Genomic DNA, 17,632 nt, shown 5'->3' on the forward strand with positions numbered 1-17,632 from the left:
TAAATTCATAGCACTAAGACACATATCTGACCTTGTTATTTCCTATTCAAAAATCTCCAGTGGCTCCCTACTGCCTCTAGAATAAAATATAAGTCCTCACTCTGGCATTTAAAATTTCTCACTATCTGGTTCTCACATAACTTTCTAGTCTTATTTCACAGCATTCTCTAGCCTATAATCTCCACTTCAGTCAAATGGGCTTGTTAGCTCTTCCCTGTATACAATATTCATCTTCTGCCTTCATGCCTATGCATAAAATGGTCCCTTATGTTCCTTAAGTACTCCCTCCTCATCTCTACCAGAAGGAATTCCTGGCTTCCTCTAAAGTACAGTTCAGATACCATATACTTACATGAGGTACTCTTCTCTTCTTCCCAGTTATTAGTACTCATTCCATTCTGAAATAATTTTCTATTAGATACAAAGTTTATTAATTTACATATGAACCTGTTATGTGATTCCCTGAAAGCAAGGAAATTTTGTGGTCTTTGTATCCTTTTAAACTAGTAAGTATCTTGCCTATAGGAAGGGAATTTGAATTGGACTAGTGATTTCATCAATAAAGGCAACTCCTATGGGCGGCTAGGTGGCGCAGTGGATAACGCACCGGCCCTGGAGTCAGGAGTACCTGAGTTCAAATCTGGTCTCAGACACTTAATAATTACCTAGCCGTGTGGCCTTGGGCAAGCCACTTAACCCCATTGCCTTGCAAAAACCTTAAAAAATAAAATAAAATAAAACCAACTCCTAGACTGAGGAAACTCCCTCTATAATGCATATCTATTCTTTCACAGTAATTTATACTTTCAAGTTGCCTAGAACACTGAAAAGTGACTTGTCCAGCATCACACAGCCAATATATGTCATAAGTCAGAGGCAAGACTTTGAACCAAGGTCTTTAGCTCTCTGCTAGTGCCACATTTTTTGAACAAGTGATGATGATGATGATCAGCTGGATGGCACAAGACAAAGTACTGGTCTTGGAGTCAGAAGGATGGGTGTTTGAATCTAGCTCAGACACTTGAAACTTACTAGCTGTGTGACCTTGGACAAGTCACCTAACCCTAATTGCCTCACATCCAGAGCCATCTCCAGTTATCCTGATTCATATCTAGGCACTGGATTCATCTGGAGGAGAAAGTGAGATTAGTAACTTAGCACAGCACCTCCTCACTCAAATTCAATTCAAGTGCTTATCATGGCATCACCCCTCCTGATGTCATGGTCTTCAAGAATGAAGGACAAATATCTTCAATTCCACATTGACTTACACATAGTGGGCATTTAATAGGTATTTGCTGAATAATATCTGTAGATGCAGTGGCATCACATCATCTTAGAAATGTATGGCTAAAAAGAGAGACAGACTGAGAAAGAGATGAGATAAGACATGATTTAGTTCAAGCACTAAGCTGGGACTTCTGACATATTAAGAATCAGAGAAGGACTTTTGGTGCAGATGATAATGGAGTATTATGGGAAGGATGTCAGAAAGAATCTTATAGAATGAGAAGGCAAAGATGAATTATAATCTGCCTGGTTTGACATAATATTCACACCAATGAAATCAGAGATACACTGAATTATTAATCATATTAACTTTTTCCATAATATTCATATTTCCTTTCAATCATGCTTTTTATTGTAATTTTATATTAAACTATATATAATAATGACTAGTTATCTAATTCATTCCATTACTTTAATAAAGATATATTTTATTAGCAAAAAATGTAGTATTGACTATATTTTAGGGATAAGCACATATATATGGAATCATCCAATATGGAATAAAATGGTAAAATGGATTAGGTGATACAGCTACAGAAGTAACTCTACACCAATATGATATTGTGAATGAGATCAGATTATCTCTCAAATATTGTTTAGACAAATAAAATTAATATAAAATAAACTATACTCTTAACAACTTGGCAATAGAAAGAATATTGACTTGGGAGTCAGAGTGTTGGCTAGTTAGAAACCATGGCCTAGACAAATTTTTCTAAGTCTTTTCTTCTTCTGAAAAAAATTCTTTATACTATCTGCTTCATAATGTTAAGATCAAAAGTGATAATGAATATAGTATACTTTGGGGGTGGCTAGGTGGCACAGTGGACAGAGCACTGGCCCTGGACTCAGGAGTACCTGAGTTCAAATCTAGTCTCAGACACTTAATAATTACCTAGCTGTGTGGCTTTGGGCAAGCCACTTAACCCCATTTGCCTTGCAAAAAAAAGGGGGGGGGGCAGGAGGCAGAATAGAAAGAGGAAAAAAGGAATGAAGAATCAGATTTAAATTAAAAAATTATAAAATCTCACAGTTGGAGTTATTTCAGAAGTTCAGATAAACTTATGGAGGAATTCACTTGACAACACTTCTAGCAACAGGAATTTGAGGAGTCCCCTTTCCATGTTGTTAGGAAGTTATTCTTTAAGATGACCTGCTCTCTTGTAACATCCACTTAACTAGTCCTAGTTGTGCTGAGGGGATGGAGTGTCACTAAGTCATGCTAGAAGTATTTGAAAACAAGTCTTGAATTGGTCAATTTATTAGGGACTGAACGATTGTGTACTTACCTAGTAAGCATAGCTGTTCTTCTCCAGACTTTGCCTCTTCTAGTTCTTTGAGGAAATGGCTATTGACCTTGATAATATCATTAATGTTTGAGAATATCACGTCCAAGTCTCCCTCTGGCAGCTAGAAAGTATAGAGATCACAGCAGGAGGTCAAAAGACAGATATGAAATAAGTCAAGGTCATTTTATTGAGCTATAGATCCAAGACTCCTGCAAAACTATCAGAAACCCTCAGAAGATAACAAAACATCACCAACAAGAATACCATCAACAAAGTAAAAAATTTCTCAAGACACAATAAAATGAATAATAAATAGGTGAATGTTATTAAATATAATTAGAAAAATTAGATTTTAAAGAAAGATGGAACTAAAGAAATTCTGTAAAAGATAATGGTGAGGGGCAGCTAGGTGGGGCAGTAGATAGAGCACCAGCCCTGAAGTCAGAAGTACCTGAGTTCAAATCCGGCCTCAGACACTTAATAATTACCTAGCTGTGTGGCCTTGGGGAAGCCACTTAACCCCATTGCCTTGCAAAAAAAAAAAAAAAAACCTAAAAAAAAGATAATGGTGAAACTCAGCAGTATGACAAAATCCATTGATAATATGATAAAAACTATAGATTTGATATCAGAGGGAAATATTTTACTAAACATTAAAATAATAGCAGAAGAAACAGGAAAATGAAAAATAAATTTTTTAGAAAATTGTTTTTTAAAAAATTGTTTTAAAAATTGTTTTTAAATCAATGTAGGCAATAATCATAACTGTGAGGGACAGAATAAAGTGTGAAAACTTAAGAGTGAATATTTCTAAAGACTATGTAAAAGAAGATAAGACTATATCAAATTACACTGTACAAGAAAATTTTCCATAAAAATTGAAAACAAGGGATAGATTGGGTAGAAGCATGATGCAGTGGATTGAGAATCGGATAACAAGTTTGAATTATGGATCTACCATTAATTATTCATGATCTCAGGCAAATCAGTTAAATTTTCTTGGCCTTCCTTTGTTCCCTCAATTGTAAAATGAATGAGTTGAAATATAAAACTGGAAGATTCTTTCCATTTCTAAATCTATGATGCTGTGATATCACAAAGACAAAAGTCACATGATGTGAGAGGGCAAGCATCAAATTTAGTTCATCTATATATATTATTGTTGAACTTCAATTCTCATGAAACAAGGAAAAGTTTTCATAAGCAATCAAGAAATACATTAGATAAAAAAACTTCATCTCTAATTGTATAAGATTTCTCTACAATTAAAAAATGACAGAAACAGAAATCTAATTACCTAATAATTAATATTTAGACTTCATGTAAAAAATCAATTTCTCAGCAAAGATAAACTTTTTTTTGTTTGTTTTGGGGTTTTTTTGCAAGGCAATGGGTTAAGTGACTTGTCCAAGGCCACATCGCTGGGTAATAAGTGTTTGAGGCAAAATTTGAACTCAGCTCCTCCTGACAACAAGGCTGGTGCTCTATTCACTGTGCCACCTAGCCGCCACTTAAACATTCTTTTTGGAGAATGAAGTTGGTTCCCCACTAATTAAAGGATATGAACAGGCAGTTTTCAAAAGAAGAATTAGAATTGAGAAGGAAGACACAAAACTCTCACTCCTTGCAGATGACATGATGGTATACCTAGAGAATCCCAAAAAATCATCTAAAAAGCTACTAGAAATAATTAGCAACTTTAGCAAAGTCACAGGATATAAAACAAACCCTCATAAATCCTCAACATTTCTATATATGTCTAGCAAGATACAGCAGGAAGAGCTAGAAAGAGGAATCTCATTCAAAGTAACCTCAGACAATATAAAATACTTAGGAGTCTACCTTCCAAGGCAGACTCAAAAATTTTTTGAAAACAATTACAAGGGTGGCTAGGTGGCGCAGTGGATAAAGCACCAGCCCTGGAGTCAGGAGTACCTGAGTTCAAATCTGATCTCAGACACTTAATAATTACCTAGCTGTGTGGCCTTGGGCAAGCCACTTAACCCCATTTGCCTTGCCAAAAAAAAAAACACATAAAAAAAAGGAAACAATTACAAAACACTTCTCACACAAATAAAATCAGATTTAAATAACTGGGCAAGCATCAGCTGCTCATGGGTAGATAGAGTTAATATAATAAAAATGACAGTTCTACCAACACTAAACTGCTTGTTTAGTGCCCTACCAATCGAAATTCCAAAAAATTACTTTTAATGAGTTAGAAAAAGTTGTAAGTAAATTCATATAGAGAAATAAAAAGTCAAAAATTTCCAAGGATTCAGGGGAAAAAAGTACAAAAGAAGTTGGTTTAGCCTTACCAGATCTAAAATTATATTATAAAGCATCAGTCATCAAAACTATCTGGTATTGGCTAAGAAATAGAGTGGTGGATCAGTGGAATAGACTAGGTGCAATAGCAGGAAATGATTATAGTAATCTGCTGTTTGATAAACCCAAAGAGTCCAGCTATTGAGATAAAAACTCCCTCTTCCATAAAAACTGCTGGGAAAATTGGAAGTTAGTATGGAAGAAAATTGGATTAGACCAACACCTCACACCCTATACCAAGATAAGATCAAAATGGATACAGGTTTTAGACATAAATAAACAATATTATAAGCAAACTAGAAGATCAAGGAGCAGCATACCTGTCAGATCTATGGAAAGGGAAGCAATTTATGACCCAGGAAGAATGGAGAACATCATTAAAAACAAACTAGATAATTTTGATTGCATTAAATTAAAAAAGCTTTTGCACAGACAAAACCACTGTAACCAAGATCAAAAGAAATGTAGTGAATTGGGAAACAATTTTTACAACTAATGTTTCTGACAAAGGACTCATTTCTAAAATATAGAGAGAACTGAGTCAAATTTTCAAAAAAAACCAAGCCATTCCCCAGTTGACAAATGGTCAAAGGATATGCAAATGCAATTTACAGATGAGGAGATCAAAGCAATCCATAGTCATATGAAAAATTGCTCTAAATCATTACTTATTAGAGAAATGCAAACTAAAGCTTCCCTGAGGTACCACCTCACATCTCTCAGACTGGCCAATATGACCAGAAAGGACAATGATAAATGTTGGAAGGGATGTGGGAAATCTGGGACACTAATACATTGTTGGTGGAGCTATGAACTCATCCAACCTTTCTGGAGAACAATTTGGAATTACACCCAAAGGGCAACAAAAATATGCATACCCTTTGATCCAGCAATACCACTACTGGGTCTATACCCTGAAGAGATTATGAAAAAGGGTAAAAACATCACTTGTACAAAAAATATTCATAGCAGTCCTGTTTGTGATGGCAAAGAATTGGAAATTAAGTGAATGAATGTCCTTCAATTGGGGAATGGCTTAAATTGTTTGTTAACTGTGGTATGTGCATGTGATAGAACACTATTGTTCTATTAGAAACCAGGAGAGATGGGAATTCAGGGAAGCATGGAAGGATTTGCATGAACTGATGCTGAGTGAGATGAGCAGAACCAGAAAAACTTTGTACAACCTTGAACAAAGTTCAAAGACTATTTATTCCCTTTAATTTAGGGAAAAAAAACAGATATCTTATTGTCTGATCTTGTAACCTCTTAGACTTCTTGTCTCTTCCTTAAGGATATGATTTCTCTCTTATCACACTCAATTTGGATCAATATACAACATGGAAATAAAGTAGAGACTGACAGATTGCTTTCCATGGGGCGGGGGGATTGGGGGGGAAATTGTAAAACTCAAATAATATCTTTAATAAAAAAATTTTTTTAAAGAATCAAAAAAAAAGAAAGAATTGTGGAGTTTGAACAAAGATCAAAGTCTATTACCTTCAATTTAGAAAAAAACTTATCTTATTATGTAATTTTACTATCTCTTATACTTTATTTTTCTTCCTTAAAGGTATGATTTCTCTCTTATTACATTCAACTTTAGATTAATGTATACCATGGAAACAATGTAAAGACTAACAGACTGCCTCCTGTGGGGGGTGGAGGAGGGAAGCAAGAATAGGAGAAAAATTGTAAAACTCAAAATAAAATCTTTCTTTAAAAAAAAAAAGAAGAGAGGTGGCTAGTTTGATGCAGTGGATAGAGCACCGGCCCTGGAGTCAGGAGTACCTGAGTTCAAATCCAGCCTCAGACACTTAATAATTACCTAGCTGTGTGGCCTTGGAAGAAGAAGAAGAAATTGAAGTTAAGAACAATGACATAAAATAATGTCCTGAATCATTAGTAATACTATATTAGAAAATTCCTATTTATCAGATTGACCATGATGAAAAAAACTCAATGGTAAATGTTTGAAAAGCAATGTGAAGAAAAACATGTTAATATTCTATTCATAGAATTATAGAATGTCTAGAAAAGAATTAGTCTAGAAAAGTCACTAGATACTAATTACCAGTCAATAAACCTTGAGAAAGTGTCTACCTATGTGCCAGGCATGGTGCTATATGGTGGAGCACCTAGGTAGCTGAGTAGATAGAGTGCTGGTCTGGAGTCAGAAAGACCAGTTCTAATCTGGCTTCAGTCACTTATTCAAACTATGAGACCCTAAGGAAGCAACCTAATCCAGTTTGCCTCAGTAAATGAGCAAATCACTCCAGTATCTTTGCCAAGAAAACCTAAAATGAGATCACAAAGAGTTGGACACAACTGAGCAACAACAACAACAAATTGTGCTATGAAAAAGAAAGATATTCTCTGACCTCAAAGTCATTGTGGTCCCATGGTTGAAGATAATACAAAAAAAAAAAAGCTAAAAAGCAGATACCTAACAGGCATGATGGAGAAGCCAAAGAAATCTACAAGGAATATAGGCAAGTGGAAATTGAGAAAAATTTTGAGAAAATGAGATATCACTAATCTGTCATAAAGTTTTTGAACCACTGCTAGGAATACACCCCAAGTAAGTAAATGCCTAAACAGAATGTATAGTCCTATATTTACAAAAATATTAAGAGCAATATTTTTTTGTTATTGCAAAAAAACTGGAAACAAAGTAATCATCCATCAATTGGGAAATGGTAGAATAAATTGTGTTATGTGAATGTAATGAATCAGAAGAAATGATGAAACTTGGGGAAATCTGTATGAACTGATTCATAATAATGTAAGCAGAAAGAAGAGAAAAATTTGCATAATGATCAATATAATAAAGAAAAATAATGTTAAAAGATATCAGAACTTTGATCAAGGCACTGAAAAATTCTCACATATATTCTCCCCACTGAGAGGTGGTAGTTGATAAACTGCAGAATGATGCATATGATATCAGATTATGACCAATATGCTGGTTGGATTTAATTTTCCCTTTTTTTTTTAACAAGAGAAGACTAAGCATATTTCAGGGAGAAGGGTTATTGGGAAATTAGTCAATATTTGTTTTAAAATAAAACTTTCTTAAAATATAAAAGGTAGCAATTTTTAAAAGTACATGCATTTGAGAAATTTATAGAGGAGAAGGCCAACCTCAAGAGATTTTGATTTATAGAACCAGAAAAGCATGAGACTCTAGGTCAGACTTAGGTATCAAAGTTAAGTATTTTGAAAGAAAAAGAAAAAGGAACAAATAAGATGGCAGAGAAGTGAAGAAGTGAAGAAGGAGATAATCTTAATCTGAATTATATAATAAATGAAGTTAGGAAAGCTGATTAATAATATGTCAAAAACCAACAAAAATCCTCACATCCATATCTAACACTATGTACTACATTAACATCAGTTGGATTATATGCAAGCATAAAAACTACTAAAACATATTAAATAGATGAAAGAAAAACAGATAATACGTTTATCCCAACTCTAAAAGGGAAATAAATTTCTATATAAAAGCAAATTAATTATTGAGAACAAGGTAAAGATATTCAATTTTATAATAATGAAAAGTTTCTAACATATATGACTAAAAAAGGGAATATTTATTTAAATAAAACAGAAAAAAGAAAAAATTAATAGCCAACTTAAAAATTTTTAAGAGATTGACAAAAATATTCAAGGGCAAAACCCAAATGCATAAATGACAGGTTGAATAAGTTAAATATATATTTATTATAGTTTATAAAAGAGGAAACACAAATTGTAAATTTTCACTTTAAAAAGTACTCAATTTTACTAATAATAAAAGTTAAATAAGTCTGAGGTACCAAATCACACCTATCAGATTGGCCAATAAGACAGAAAAGGCAAGTGACAAATGTGGAAGAGGATGTGGTAAAATTGAGACACTAATGTACTGTTGGTGGGGTTGTGAGATGATTCAACTTTTCTGGAGAGCAATTTGGAACTATACCCAATGAACTATAAAACCATGCATACTCTTTGACCTAGCAATACCACTGCTAGGTCTGTATCCCAAAGAGATCATAATAAATGGAAAAGGACCTACATAGATAAAAATATTTACAGTAGCTCTTTTTGTGGTGACAAAGAATTAGAAATTAAGAAGATGCCCATCAATTGGAGAATGGTTGAATAAGTTGTGGCATAAGATTGTGATGGAATACTATAGTGCTAATAAAAAAAAAACCTGGAAGGTTGCCAAGGAAATGCCAAGTAAAAGAGCACAAGGACATAGTACACAATAAAAGCAGTATTGTAAGATGATCATCTGTGAATAACTTAACTCTTCTCAGCAATAAAGCAAGACAATTCCAAAGGATTTAAGATTAAAAATTCTATCCACCTCCAATGAAAGAGATAGAATCTGATTTTTTTTACTTTAGTAAAACTTACTTACTTTTTTGTTTTTGTTTTCTTTTACAGCATGACTAATGAAAATATCTTTTGCATGACTATTGTAAGTATATAAGCTATTTTACATTTCTTGTCTTCTCAAATAAAGAGAGGAAAAGAGAATTTGGAACATAATATTTTTTAAAATGAATGTTAAAAATTGTTTTTACATGTAACTGGGAAAATTTTTTCAAGAACAAAAAGGTAAAAAAAGATAGTGATGTGATCCAGTGATTCTAGAAGTATATCTACTTTGAGGTCAGTAGACAAAGATCTCATGTGTAAAAAACTAAGAGTTAAAATTAATGTACTTGGTTTATCTAACAACAATTACATTATTAGCACCCTCTACTCAACTTGTCACCCCTTTGTGACCATCACTGTACATAAGAAAAAGTATAATTCAAGACTAAGTATCATTTTCTATTTTTCTGAGTTTCATGATTTTCTTTAGACAAGGAATTAATCACCTTTTGACTAAACTTCTCCACATTTACTAGGTTAGTCCTCCAATAACAGAGATAATTTATCACCAAGACCACACTCTAAGCTTTTCCAGGTTGAAAAACTAGCATAATTTAAACTCCAATGGTATAGTAATGAACTGAGAACCCAATGTGGCATGCTATGTTGAGAAATTAGATTAGAATTTATAGAAAGGGGGCGGCTAGGTGGCATAGTGGATAAAGCACTGGCCTTAGAGTCAGGAGTACCTGGGTTCAAATCTGATCTCAGACACTTAATAATTACCTAGCTGTGTGGCCTTGGGCAAGCCACTTAACCCCATTTGTCTTGCAAAAATCTAAAAAAAAAAAAAAAAGATTTATAGAAAGAAAAAAAGAATTTATAGAAACAAGAATATCAGTGAAGAATTAGTATTTTTTAAAGAAGAAAATTCAATTCAACAAATATCTATTAAATATCTACTTCGTGTTTGGTGCACTGTTTGGCACCACTGTTTGACTCAAGGAACATGAAGACATAGGGAGGGTGAACATTGAATATGAAAGGCTGTTTGTAATCAAAAGAACAGGAGTCACAGAGGGTACAAGGAAAGTGTAGGGTTGAGTGGAGAGGATAAATCTGGCCTGGAGAGATAAAAGGGAATAAGAAATTTGGGCAATCTAAGACTTAGCATTCTGTGTAGTGCCATACAGCAACAGTTTGTGTCCACCTTCAAAAATAATGATAATGTTGATTTTGTTTTTAGGACACTTGTTATAGTTTAAGTTTACCATTTTCTATTCTAAGCTATTCATTTCCTTTCCAATTATTTCCCTAAGAGTCTTCATTTCATTATTTTTTAATCTCCTACTTCATCTCTTCTGAGTATTCATATAGTCCTTTTGAAAAGTCTGTTTTTCCCTTTGAGTCTGTTTGCAATCATTATGAAGTTATTCAGTCTTTCTTTGGAAAGAATCTTTAGATTTACAATGATTTTTTTAGACTACTGTTTTCTTTGATTTACTTGCCACTTTAGCTTTTGTTTTGAAGTTAGGCTTTGTGACAGTGTCTTGCTACCCTTCAGGGTCGGATAAACAGCCCGGTTTCCTCTTGCCTGGGGTGGGGGGGGGGGTTTGTTGATGATCTCCACCTACTGGGGTTATCCACTGGTCCCAATTTTGCAGTTTAGAGTATTAGATATTCAAAGTCCTCTCTGACTTCTCAGGAAAAAGTATTAAGGACATCAGGGTCCTTGAACTTTAAGAACACAGTTGGAAGAACTACAATGGCATACTAGCCATTGCCTAGAGTCACTTCAAGGCACTCCCAAGCACACACCTAGTTTGGGGTTTGTCTAGCTTTCTTAATCATCCTGGGCTTTTCTAAGGTAGCTTTTCTTTCTTACTCCTTTTAGATACAGTCTTGCAGGCCACATATATTACTGGCCCATTTCTGATGCTGGCTTTCCTAAATGAACCTTGCCTATTACCCTTGAAATTCTAGTTGATTTCTTGTGAAGTTCTAGGACAGAAAAAGGCATCTACTATAGTTTTTTCATTGGATTTCTTCATCATCCTTTGACCTGATGCTAACTTCAGGGTGGACTGCCTCTCACTCAGGTAATCATCTTGACCAGAAGTCTTAATTAATATAATTAAAAGACCCCAGAGTTTAAAACTAAAGGGACCTTGAAAATCATCCAGTTCAACTTCCCCAATTCACTGATAAGGAGAAAATCATCAAAGGATAAGTATGGCTTATCTAGCTAGGAACACATAAGTGATAAGAGATAGAGTTTTGTTGTGTTTTTTTTTTACTACTACTACTACTAACATCCATTATGGCTTACTATGAAGACAGAAGTTTGTAAATATTAAGGTGTCATAAAAATGTAAGGTGCTTTAATTGTTAAAGAATGGGAAATTGTAGGTTGCATGGAATTTAGAGATGGAAGGGTCCTTGGAATTCATATAGGCCAATCCTCTCATTTTGTAGATGAGGAAACTGAGATCCAGAGATAGAAAGTAATTTTATAAAGATTTCACAAATAATAAGTAGCAGAATCAACATTCAAGAAGAAATCTACTGACTCCAAATTTAGTACTCTTCTTGCAAAATTTGAATATTGACCTCCAAGGGTTAATATTTGTAATTTTATGACTTCTTATCCCTAATTTAAACAAAAAAAGAGAATACGAGAGAAAAAAAGTCCATCATCTGAGTTTTGTGTTATAAATGGTTTGTGAATACATAGTCCAGAGTGATTAAAATGGTTTTCTTAATTAAGATATCTTAACAAAATGGTACACCTCTCTCAAGGTAGAAAAGGGGAAAAGGAAATCCCAAAATGCTAGATCTTTTATTCACCTTTGAAAGGCCTTGTTTCTGCCCCTTCATGCCAATCATAATTGGGGTCACAATCTAATTGATACATTGGTCCCCATACATTTTCCCCTCCCTGCTTATTATATTAATGAACAAGAACTGTACCTCCTTGAGTCTATGCAAAGGAGAAGGTCATGACCCTAGGTTAATTTAGAAATAGGTAGAGCAATCTAATCAGTTTTTGATGAGATTGAGGTTAAATTTTTTATGTTAACTCAGTACCTGCCCATAGGCAACAGTATAGGCAGTCCCCAGTTTTTGTATATGAAATAACAATTCTCCCTTCACATACTTGTGGAACCCAAACACTCACATATTCCTCACACTTAGCTGATGAGTTTATACCTGTGAATAATGAGTTCAGTTCTATGAGCTGTGTTAGCTGCAGTGACTGACATTTTAGAAAGGTCAGATTACCCTCTGGAAAGTCAACCCAACTCTCTACCTTTTCTCTAGAGTATAGACTAATCCTTATTGGTTTGAAAAAAAAATCTCACCCAGATTAAACAAGCTCTTGCTCTGTTTGATGCCAGGCCTCCAATACAAAGAACAATGCCTGGTACAAGGAGAACAGGAATGACTACTACTTGGCTCAGTCCCTTGGAGTAACTTTATAGGATACAGAATTGAGCCCAGGACCCAAGAGATCTAAAGACAATCCCTATTCATACAGTATTCTATATAGTAGGTTGGACTAGACAAATGACCTTTTCCATGCTGAGGTTACTTTTAAAAAGTTGCTTTGATACCTTTTATTTTCTAAATCACACCCATTTCCAAGCTATATAACTTTCCCTACCTTCTCACTGATCTTTCCCTTGTAAAAGAAAAAAAAAGCAATTTAACAAAAATAAGAAAAATTGCTAACTGATTCTAGATGCTTTGGTACTTCAATTATTTCAGACTCACCCAGACAGGTTTAGGCTCTCAAACAACATGATTAGGGTTGTTCACTTAGGGTACAGGACTCCAGAGTTTAAAGGGTTCACGTCTCAACAGTATCCAGTCAACCTCAAGGTTAGACTTATCAATTTTAGACATCCAGAACAAACCAAATTATTTTTCATCTTGAGCCAGACCATTAATAAGATTTATATAGTTTTCTCTAAGGAGCATCTAAAATAGAGCCTTGTTAGCACCTAATCTCACTTCCACTGATTTCCTGTTTATCTAGTTTGGCATTTTCTAATGATAACAGAGAAGTCTGATTTCCAACATCAGGGAGAGGATAGTTCTTGCTATCCTCTTCTCTGTTCAGAACAAACACAGAAACACAGAGTATCAAGGCAATTCTAGTTTACATGTTTTAAAAAGACATTGACAGACTAGGGTTTCTGAAAGAGAACATGAGAGAAAGACACACACACACACACATACACAGAGAGAGAGAGAGAGAGAGAGAGAGAGAGAGAGGAATGACACTTGATAAAGAAATAAAAACCATACCTTACAAGTGGAAGCTGCTTTTTGCCATGCCCATAGGAACCTTGAGAGTGGACAATACTATCCAGAATTTCCCAAATTCTGTGGTCTTGATTTTATTTTATTTTTTTTAATTTAAGGCAATGGAGTTAAGTGACTTGCCCAAGGTCACACAACTAGGTAATTATTCAGTATCTGAGGTCAGGTCCTCCTGATTCCAGGGCTGGTACACTATCCACTGTGCCTCCTAGCTAATCCCTGTGGTCTTGATTTTAGCTGGGAAAGATTATCTAAAGTTTTCAGGTATCCTGACCTTAGACTTTAAAACAGGGGTGGGGAATCTTTTTTTCTGCCAAGAACCATTTGGATATATGTAACATCATTTTTCTGCTATATTTTTGGGCCAAATAATTAATTCACCCCTTAAAAACTCCTAGATTTATTGAATTTCAAGATCCACTCTGCAGTTGCCATTGGCAGCACCAGTCTAAATGATTTCGAGCACCCTGCTTTAAAGGGATTCTTGGGGGGGAAAGGTAAGAAAACATCATAGTCAACTGCACAGGACTCAGAGGGAGGGCAGATATAGGGTCATAATGGAGCAGATAAGTATGGAGAAGGGCAATGACTTAGAGTGGATGTATTAGGATTGTGAGGACCTGTATTGCTGACCCAGCTAATGATAGTGATATTTGCCCTTCATTCTCAAAGAAGACCATAGCATCAGGGGATGTTGATGCCATGACAAGCACAGGAATTGGATTTGAATGAAGAATCACCAGTCTCATACTCTCTAGAGCCATCTGGGTCCAGTGACCAGATATGAGGACTGAAGATAGCCCTGGGAGGCAATCAGGGTTAAATTACTTACCCAAGGTCACACAACTAGGAAGTGTCAGATGTCTGAGGTTGGTTTCAAACTCCTATTCTGACTCCAAGGCTAGTGTTCTATTCACTGTGCCACCTAACTGCCCTAATACAAATTGGAAGGATTAGACAATAGTCTCCTTCCAATCCTAACTCCAGAGAGGAGTTAAGTTTTTCTGCTTGCTAGTCAATCTCTTCATTCCTTATTTCCCATTCTCCTTTGCCAGCTGTTTCAGTCAATAATGAGAATATTGATTTCCCCCTTCCGCATTTAATTTTATGTCTATGCCATGTAATTGATAATTCTTTATAAAGAATTTGTTGGTCAACAAATCTTAACCATTTGTTTTATTAAATGCACAGTGCTGAAGAGAGAAGAGATCCTATTTCTTAAAGAGAGAGAGATGTTTTGCTCAGAAAAGTTGAGATGGGGGTATAGACCCAAAGAGAAGGAGTACTGCGGTTATTATTCTTTAGTCCTTCAGGAGCACACATAAACCTTATTAACTACCTACGACCAGCATCCCTAGAACATGAGTCAGAAAGTCAGTGACCTGAAAGGAGGAACTATTTTTAGTCCGTGAGACTTTGAATGGCAGTTCCCTTTCCAGCCAGTGGCTGGGAGGGGGAAGACTCCAACCATTTTTCTTTTTCCTTTTTCCCAACCATTTTTCACTGGAGTGACTAAGAAAGCTAAACTATGCATATAGTTAATGTTATGGTTAAAGCCTGGAGCTTTAGGGCTCCTGCCCCCTACTATGAGTTTCCCCTTGTGTTAAATAGGTATAGGCTGGAAGTATAAGTTGGAAGAACTGTTCAATCTAGGTAAAGGAAGATTTGCCAGTGAGGGAAGGAGACATAATAGATAACTTTAAGTATCTTAAGTGTTCTAAAATGGAAAACAGGTAGGGTTTGCTCAGTTTGCCCCCAAAGGACATAATTATGACCTGTGGAAAGAGGCAGACTTTAAAATAAAGGAAAAACTTTCTAAAAAATGGAGCTGAACAACAACTGAAATCTTTGAGCTTCTATGAGAGAAGATTACAGAAGAAGAAACAGAAGCTCACAAAGGAAAAGGAAAAGGGAGTTGGGAAGGCATAGTAAGAACATATAAATGGAGTAATTAGAAGGTAAAGTAAATTGAGAGGGCAGATTGCTAGGTGGAGAAAAGTGGTAAAAACAAATTGAAGGTTGGCACAAGGTTGAAGGTGCAGCAGATACTTCAATAGTTGATAATGAGACTAAAGAGATGAAGTTCAGTGGAATTTGTCAAGTATTTAAGAGGTGATAACTAGCCTAAAAGTTTTAATGAGACACTTAGGGTTGAGACATGAAATCTTGAAAATATATTTTTTAAAAAGCTGAAAATCCCAAACACTTAAGAGAATAAGAGAAATTATGCAGTAACTTGACTCAACTGTGCAATGTCTATATTTCTTCCACAGTTCTAATATCTGTGTTCTATGTGTAAGTTGTTTCCCTACTAGAAAAGAATGGGATAGGACTCAAAAAGGCTTATCTAAACTTTAGGTTATTAGGAAGAATGAAGTGTTCCTTAAAGAGACAGAAGCAAGTTTTTAACAGGACTGAGGGGAAGGGATCTGAGGTCAGAGAAGGGAAATCTGATTGTGTTATGATGTTAGAAAGGGGAGGAGTATTCTACAATACAGAAAGGGAAGGAAAAGGATAATTATATAATTCAAGTTAAAAAGCAAACCAATTTGAGGTCCTTCCTGAAGGGGAGAGACTAAGGAGGAACAAACTTTCTGTACTCAAAAAATAAGGAAGAAAAATAGCAATTGAGACAAAATTCAAGACTGTAGCCAGTAGAAAAAACCATACGGTATACAAGTGACCAGAGTTGAAACAACAAATAAAAGGATCCATAAGTATATGAACTGTATCTCATTAGATTTGCTGAGAGTTGAACCAGGGCTCCAGATGGTCACATTTTATTCATAACAAACAAGATAGTGTTTACGGGAGTTGGAGGAAAGGGTAGTATTATATATTTAGGAAGGTATACTCATGTGGAAAAAATGCAGAAGACAGAAGAAGAAGAAAGGATGGATGGATGAGTAATTAATAGATGAGTATTTAAATTAAGATCAATTGAGTGGGAAACGGTGATATTTTTTCCATAAAGTATAGTAAGAAAGAAAACAATTTAGAAATTAATGAAATCAACTTATCCGGCCAAATTGAACTACATCTTCAGGACCCCCAAAAATTAACAGTGATATATGAAAGAACATAGAAAATGGGAAATATTAGAGAAAGGCAAATGTTTCAGTTTTAAAAAAGGGAAGAGAACAGAATCTAATCTATGAACTATAGGTCAGTGAGCCTATCTTTAATTTTTGGGAAAATCATAGAAGGGACCATTAAAGAGATGAATGGTAAACATTTAGAATATAGAAGTAATGATTACAACCAGTCAATGAAGTTTCATCAAGAAAAGACCATGGCAAACTTAACCTCATTTTACCTTTTTGTATAAACAAGTACCAAAATTTTGATAGAGTAAATCATACTGTTCTTAAAGAAATGAAGATTTACAGAGAAATGATAAAATAATCCCAAAGATTCAGAATGGAGTGGATGATTAGATTCTAAGAGCAGCTGTTAATGGTTCAATGTCATTGTGAGAGGAGGTCTTCAGTGGAATACCCCTGTGATCTCTACTGTTTAACATTTTATCAATGATTCATAAAAAGGCATACACAGGGGGTGGCTAGGTGGTGCAGTGGATAGAGCACTGGCCCTGGAGTCAGGAGTACCGGAGTCCAAATCCGACCTCAGACACTTTCTAATTACCTAGCTGTGTGGCTTTGGGCAAGCCACTTAATCCCATTGCCTTGAAAAAACACAGGCTCAAAAAATTTGCAGATGGCACAAAGTTGGGGGAGATAGCTGAGTCAGGACCCAAAATTTGTTTAACAGCTTTTACATAAATAAAATCGATGCAGTTAAAATTAGAAGGCAAAGAGTAAACCAGGGGAAAAAAATCTTTACAGAAAGCTTTGTTATAAAGGTCTTATATCAAGATATAAAAGGAACCAATTCAAATTTATAATAAAAAGCTATTACAAGAAATATTCCCCTAATAGTCAAAAAATATAAAAAGAAGTTTTTTAAAGGCAAAAATCAAAGCTATCTACTAGCAAAAAATATGATAGAGAAATGAAAATTAAAACAAC

At 34.8% G+C, this 17,632-nt stretch overlaps 1 protein-coding gene across 2 annotated transcripts in view; it reads right to left on the reverse strand.

The window, feature by feature from the left end:
* The window catches only part of ARHGEF37 (Rho guanine nucleotide exchange factor 37), an 81,957-nt gene that overhangs the window by 40,136 nt on the left and 24,189 nt on the right, over positions 1-17,632 (reverse strand). For both annotated transcript variants that reach the window (XM_074212663.1, XM_074212662.1), the window contains exon 3: positions 2,580-2,700. In XM_074212663.1, the coding sequence (XP_074068764.1) occupies positions 2,580-2,700 (121 nt within the window). The remainder of the gene's footprint in view (positions 1-2,579; positions 2,701-17,632) is intronic.

The sequence above is a fragment of the Macrotis lagotis genome, chromosome 1, assembly GCF_037893015.1.
Source record: "Macrotis lagotis isolate mMagLag1 chromosome 1, bilby.v1.9.chrom.fasta, whole genome shotgun sequence".
Classification (NCBI taxonomy): Eukaryota; Metazoa; Chordata; class Mammalia; order Peramelemorphia; family Peramelidae; genus Macrotis; species Macrotis lagotis.